The 6594-nt window shown below is 59.5% G+C and overlaps 1 protein-coding gene across 1 annotated transcript; it reads left to right on the top strand.

Moving 5' to 3' along the window:
• Positions 1 to 296: 296 nt before the first annotated feature.
• GRIFIN (galectin-related inter-fiber protein) lies at positions 297 to 2377 on the top strand. The gene is made up of 6 exons (XM_054545626.1): positions 297 to 380; positions 685 to 750; positions 1105 to 1184; positions 1276 to 1435; positions 1796 to 1962; positions 2219 to 2377. The coding sequence occupies exons 1-6, from the start codon at positions 297 to 299 to the stop codon at positions 2232 to 2234; spliced, it is 573 nt and encodes a 190-aa protein (XP_054401601.1). The 3' UTR covers positions 2235 to 2377.
• Positions 2378 to 6594: the final 4217 nt, after the last annotated feature.

Here is a 6594-nt window from a genome sequence, read left to right as displayed (position 1 = left end):
CTCCCTTCCTCCTTAAAGGCCCAGCTGGTCCCTCACATGCTCAGCCTGAGGTGGGGAGGCATCCTGGGTGTGGGAAAAGCCCTCCCCTCGCCTGCCAGAGCCTGGAATGCGCTGACCAGCACCGGCCTCATCCTTGCTGTATGCCCCGTGGGGTGGCTGAGCCGGTGGGGGCAGGCGGCGGGGGCCAGGGTGGGCTGGGGGACAGGCCCTGCAGCACCAGGTGGTCAGACGGAACCCTGGAAGCCAAGGCAGGGGTCGGCAGCCAAGCCTCCTCTCCTAAGCCTGCCCTTGGCCGGATGGGAGGGTTCGAGTCCCTGGAGGGGCCCGTGATCCCGGAGGAAAAGCCGGGCCGGGGTCCCTGCCTGGACCTTGTCGTCCCTGTGAGAAAGGAGTGGCTGCCTTCCTGGATCCTGAAGGAGTGAAGTGGGTGAGAGTCAGCCTAGGAAAGGGCTTAGGGGATCAGGGGAAGGTGACCCCATCTCTCTTGTGCCTCCACAGAGAACCAGCTGGAAGGGAGAGGCCCGAGGGGTAGGGAGATATGGGCTGGGAAGGGCCCAGAGACATTGTCAAGCCACCCGGGGGTGCGGCCCAGCGCTCCCCACCCCCAGCCCCCCCGGCGCTCCCCCTCCAGCCCCCCCACCGGTGCTCCCCACCCCCAGCCCGCCTGGCGCTCCCTGCTCCTAGCCCCCCTTCTATATCCCCAGGCTCCCCGTGCCCTCCCACAGTGGCTGGGAGCAGATGGCAGTGCAGGTGGGTGAGACCCTGGACCTGGAGAAGGAGAATGGGGCAGGGCTGGGGGCTCCCTGAGCCACCCATGCTCTCTCTGCACAGAGATGGGGTGTGGGCTCCGGTCTCTCATCAGATCTCAGGGCTGGGAGGGTGTCAGGGTGAAGGTCCCCCCAGAGCTGGCCTACAGGGCAGGCGTGTCCCTCCCACCCTGGTCGCCCTGTCACAAAGACACCAGAGGAACAGAGCCTTAGCCTATGCCTGGCACCGGGTTGGGGGCAAGCTGGGTGGGCAGGGACCTTCCTGGACAGATGGGATACGTGGGGTGGGGGTGGGGGTGGGAGGGAGGAGGCTGCTCCCCCTGTCTCTTCCACTCAGTTTGAAGCCTTCTGTGTGGGGGGCCTGGCCCCCGGCTGGAACCTGCTGGTCCAGGGACATGCTGACTCTGGAGAGGACAGGTCAGCGGCACCGCCCTCCCCTCCCTGGGCCTTGGGCTGGGTGGCCGGCCCGGCTGTTTGCAGCTCTTGACCCGCACCATGTCCACCCCAGGTTCGAGACTAACTTCTTGTTGGAGACAGGGGACATTGCCTTCCACATCAAGTCCCAGTTCTCCAGCGCCGCCGTGGTGGGCAATGCCTTCCAGGGTGGCCGCTGGGGCCCGGAGCAGGTGTCTAGCATCTTCCCGCTGGCCCCGGGGGAGCCCTTGGAGGTGACAGGGGCCTGGATGGGGCCTGGGCTAGGCAGGGGAGGCCCGTGGGGGAACAGGGAGCCAGCGGGCAGGGGGTTCACGGTGGACGCTTACAGGTCAGTGGGCCAGGGCAGGGTCTGGGTGGGCCTCCCTGGCCTGTTTCCCTACATGTGCAGTGGGTACCCACCACCCTGGCTACCAGCCACTCCGTCTTGGGAGAAAGGAGGGGACTTTGGGCTGGGGGCTCCAAGCCAAGAGACCCCCGGGGCCTGCCAGGCTGTGCTTCCTGGAGACGGCTGGCAGGCACATCCCTGTTAGAAGCAGGACCAGACCCCAGGCCCTGGGGGCCGGCACTGAGGTCACTGGCCCCGGCCTGTCCAGATGGAGGTCAGCTCGGACGCGAGGCACTTCCACGTCTACGCCCTGGAGCACAAGGTGCTGCAGTTCCCACGCCGTCAGAGGCCGCTGGGCGCCATCACCAGGGTGTGCGTGCTGAATGACCACCGCCTGGTCCAGGTGGAGCTGGCCAAGAGGGGCCTGAGCTGGGGGTGAAGTCCCTGCCTCCAATCCAGGCCCCTTCCCATTCCCGCCCCACACTGCCCACCCCAGCAGGGACTTTGCTTCTCACCCTGATCCGGGGACCCTCCTCCGCCTGGGGAGGGATTCTCTGCCTGGCGTCCCACCCTGCTCCTCTCCCTGCCAGCCCTGCACATCCGGCCACGGGAGCAGGGCCACGGTCCACCCCCCACCCTGGTCTGTGCATGGGCAGGGCAGGAGCTAGGGGCGTGCCTTGGATGTTTGCAGGGACTGGGGCTACTGAGCGGCACCTGCAGCCCCAGGAGCCAGTCTCAGCTTGTCCCATGTCCAGAGTACCTGGAGCCCCACCCTGGGGCAGCTGGGCGAGGGGGTCTGCGGTCCTGTGTGCTCCCCACAGCTCCACCTTCAATAAACTCTGAGAAGGCTGCAGGCGTTCGGCTGCTAGGAGGTGGCGGGGGGAGGCTCAAGTGGGGCCGGCGCTACGCAGCCCTGGAAGCTGGGGGCTGGGGGACCCTGAGACCGACACCCCAGAGACGACCCAACCCCCTCACTTTGTCCCCAGGACGCTGAAATTCTCGCGTACGGCCCGGGATGGACTGGGGAGGGGTGTTGGATGGCATCCTGTGTGGGGAGGGCGCCTGCCATGGGCCAGAAGGTCCCAGCGGGGCCCAGGGGACAGAAAGGCAGGGGCAGGCATGGCCTGGGCTGGTCCCCACCCAGGACCACCGGGCTCAGGCTCTTGCCACGGCTCAGCCCTGGTGGGGAGGGTCAGCCCTGGGGCACTCACATCCTGCCTGGTCCAAGCCATCTCCTCAGAGGCCCCAAGCCTTCCTTCTCCCCCTACTTCCTGCAGGGGCCTTTCCTGTTTCTCCTATCCCACCTGGAGGGAGACATGCGCCTGTCCCAGCAGCCTCCTGTGTGTGTAGTGGTGACAGCCAGGCTGGTGTGTGGTGGGGGCAGGAAGTCCCCGGAGGCCTCATACGGGGACATGAGCACTGTGGGGAGAGTCCCCTAGGCCTGTCCCTCCTGGCTGCGTGACCGTCCACAAATCCCCCCAACCAGCCTCAGGTTCCACACCTATACAATGGGAGTTGTGTCTCCTGCCTCATGTCTGCGAAGGGCTCAGCCTTCCGATGACCGAGCCCAAGAGCCCCGGGGTGGGAAAGTGACTTCAGGGGTGCACACAATGGGATTTCCTAATTGCATGTTAATTCTACTACAATTACCAACATCGGGCATCTCTTCATCTCTATCTCTACCTATCTATCATCAATATCTATCATCTAACATGTATATATCATCTATATTCGTCATCGTTGTCATCATCATCAATCATCTATCTACCTGTGTATCTATCTTCTATCTATCTACCTATATATCTCTTCATCTATCCACCTACCAATCTATCTATTATTTATCCACATGAAACTAGTGACGTCACAGCTTAGGCTGAAACTCAACAGGTATTTAGCCTTAACAATTGAGTTATTTAAAGGAAAGTATTAGGCCAGGTGCATGCCTCTAATCCTAGCACTTTGGGAGGCCATGGCGAGGGGATCTCCCAGGAGTTAGAGACCAGCTTGGGGAACACAGCAAGTCCCCATCTCTACAAAAAGTACAAAAATTGGCCAGGTGTAGTGGCTCACGCCTGTAATCCCAGCACTCTGGGAGGCTGAGGCAGGCGGATCACCTGAGGTCGGGAGTTCAAGACCAGCCTGACCAACATGGAGAAACCCCCTCTCTACCAAAAATACAAAATTAGCCGGGCGTGGTGGCGCACACCTGTAATCCCAGCTACTCGGGAGGCTGAGAGAGGAGAATTGCTTAAACCCGGGAGGCTGAGGTTGCAGTGAGCCGAGATCATACCATTGCACTCTAGCCTGGGCAACAAGAGCAAAACTCCAACTCAAAAAAAAATTTTTTTTTTTAAATTAGCCAGATATGGTGGCTCACACCTGTGGTCCTAGCTACTCAGGAGGCTGAGGCAGCAGGACTGCTTGTGCCCAGGAGGTGGAGCAATTATTGTGCCACTGCTCTCCAGCCTGAACAGAGAGAGACCCCTGTCTCAAATGAATGAATGAATGAATGAATTGATGAATAAAAGTATTAGGTCTGCAGTGGCACAGACAGGAGAGCAGAGACGGGAAGCTGGACTTGGGAACAGCTGACTGGGTTTGAGCCTCAGCTCTGCCACTCTCTGTGCATGACCCTGGGCAAGGCCCTGAGCTCTGGGGACCTCTGTGGAATAGGAAAATGAGTGCCTTCAGTATATCTTTCTGCCTCAATGAGTTAATTCAGATGACAGCATGCCTAGTCAATGACTGGCACTTGTTTTTTCTTTTTCTTTTTTTGTTTTTGAGATGGAGTCTTGCTCTGTCACCCAGGCTGGAGTGCAGTGATGCGATCTCAGCTCACTGCAAGCTCTGCCTCCCGGGTTCACGCCATTCTCCTGCCTCAGCCTCCCGAGTAGCTGGGACTACAGGCGCCCGCCACCACGCCCGGCTAATTTTTTAATATTTTTAGTAGAGACGGGGTTTCACTGTGTTAGCCAGGATGGTCTCGATCTCTTGACCTTGTGATCTGCCCGCCTTGGCCTCCCGAAGTGCTGGGATTACAGACATGAGCCACCACGCCCGGTTTTTTTTTTTTTTTTTTTTTTTTTTTTTTTTTTTTTTGAGACAGAGTCTCACTCTGTTGCCCAGGCTGGTGTGCAGTGGTGCAATCTTGGCTCACAGCAGCCTCCACCTCCCAGGTTCAAGCAATTCTCCTGCCTCAGCCTCCCAAGTAGCTGAGATTACAGGCACCCATCACCACCCCCGGCTAATTTTGTATTTTTAGGAGATATGGGGTTTCTCCATGTTGGCCACGCTGGTCTCGAACTCTTGACCTCAGATGATCTACCTGCCTCAGCCTCCCAAAGTGCTGGGATTACAGGTGTGAGCCACCACCCCTCACTAATTTCTTTCTTTCTTTTTTTTTTTTTTTTGAGACAGAGTCTTGCTTTGTTGCCCAGGCTGGAGTGCTGTGGCACAATCTTGGCTCACTGCAACCTCCACCTCCTGGGTTCAAGCAATTCTCGTGCCTCAGCCACCTGAGTAGCTGGGATTATAGGTGTGCACCACCACACCTGGCTAATTTTTAAATTTTTTATAGAGACAGGGTGTCACCCTGTTGGCCAGGCTGGTCTCGAACTCCTAACCTCAGGTGATCTGCCCACCTCGGCCTCCCAAATTGCTGGGATTACAGGCATGAGCCACCGCACTCGGCCTAGCACTTGTTATAATGCTACTGTATAATTCCCAAAGGTCTTGCCTCCTAAGGTTTTATAAATGGGGAAACTGAGGCTGGGGTGGGGGCAGGAAGTCAGCAGAAGGGTGGGGCCCGGAGAAAGGAGGGCCCAGCAACCCCCGCTGCCCTCCAGCGCTGGGGAGGCATCTGAGGGCAGACCATGGCGCCCCCACTCCAGGTGACACAATGGCAGCCCAGTCTCCAGCTGTGCGGCTTCCTTCCTGTCTCCACTCACTTCCCCGCCTGCATCCACGGCCCAGCTGGCAGGAGCCCCTTCCTGCCGCCTCTTCACCTCTTCGGGAGGCCTGGCCTTTGTGTCCACCGGGAGGGGCTGGGGACAGCAGGGAGATGTGCACTGACAAGCCATGGCCGTGGGCAGGACTGGGGCGTGGGGAGGTGGGGACCCACACAGCAGGGCCTGGATCTGTGGTCAGACCCACCTGCTACTGGTCCTGGGGGCTCTGAGCCCGGCAGGGAAGATGTCCGGCTTGGCCTGCCAGGCCCTTGCCTTGAGACCCAAGCTGCCTGCTCACCCTCTCTGGGCCTCAGTTTCCCTGCAAATAAAAGCCTCCCTCCCTGCAAAGCTCTGCCTCCCCAACAGCCATGCAAGGTGAGAATGTGCAAAAGTGTGAGATGACAGGCTCTTTTCTTACTGTGGGGTGGCTGAGGCTGGGGATGACCCGGGGACCAGGCCTGCACCTTCTCCCAAGAACTTGGCAAGGTGTGGAGTGCGAGGCTCATTTTACAGATGTCCAAACAGGCTCGGGGAGACTGAGTGACTCACTCAGGGTTGCTCAGCAAGTGAGAGTTGGAGCTGCCCCCCCCCTCCATTCCAGTTTGCAAACCAGACCACAGGGGCCCCAGACCCTGAAGCAATGTTGATCCTCAGTCTCCCCATCCATAAAATGGGGTGCAGGGAGCTATGGTCTCCATGCGTCCTGCTGCAGGAGCTGCTGCCCTTCCTATCACACTTTCCACGGCTCCCACTGCCTTCAGCACAAAGCGCAGCTTCCTGTCTGATCTGGCCTCAGACCAGAGCTGCAGCCCCAGTGGCCCATTCCCCCACCTGCCCCTTCAGCTCAGAAGACACCTCCTCTGGGAAGCCTTCCCTCACCTCCTGCTGGGCTCTTGCAGCCCTGGCTTTCATTGAGGCCCTGCCCTCCCATCACACTGCCTCATCTGGATGCCAGGGACCAGGTCTCACCCCAGCCCCCAGGCTGGCCCAGAGCACATTCCACTTGAACTCTTTTTAGAAGAGGCAGCTCACTACCTCCCCAGAGCAGCCCATCGCCCTGATGACGAGAAGCAAATTCCAGAGCTGACTTAAATCTGCTCCTCCCCTGTGTCATGGCAGA

The sequence above is a fragment of the Pongo abelii genome, chromosome 6 (assembly GCF_028885655.2).
Source record: "Pongo abelii isolate AG06213 chromosome 6, NHGRI_mPonAbe1-v2.0_pri, whole genome shotgun sequence".
Taxonomy (NCBI): domain Eukaryota; kingdom Metazoa; phylum Chordata; class Mammalia; order Primates; family Hominidae; genus Pongo; species Pongo abelii.
Note: the sequence above shows the minus strand (reverse complement) of the source record. Positions and strands in the feature narration are given on the sequence as shown.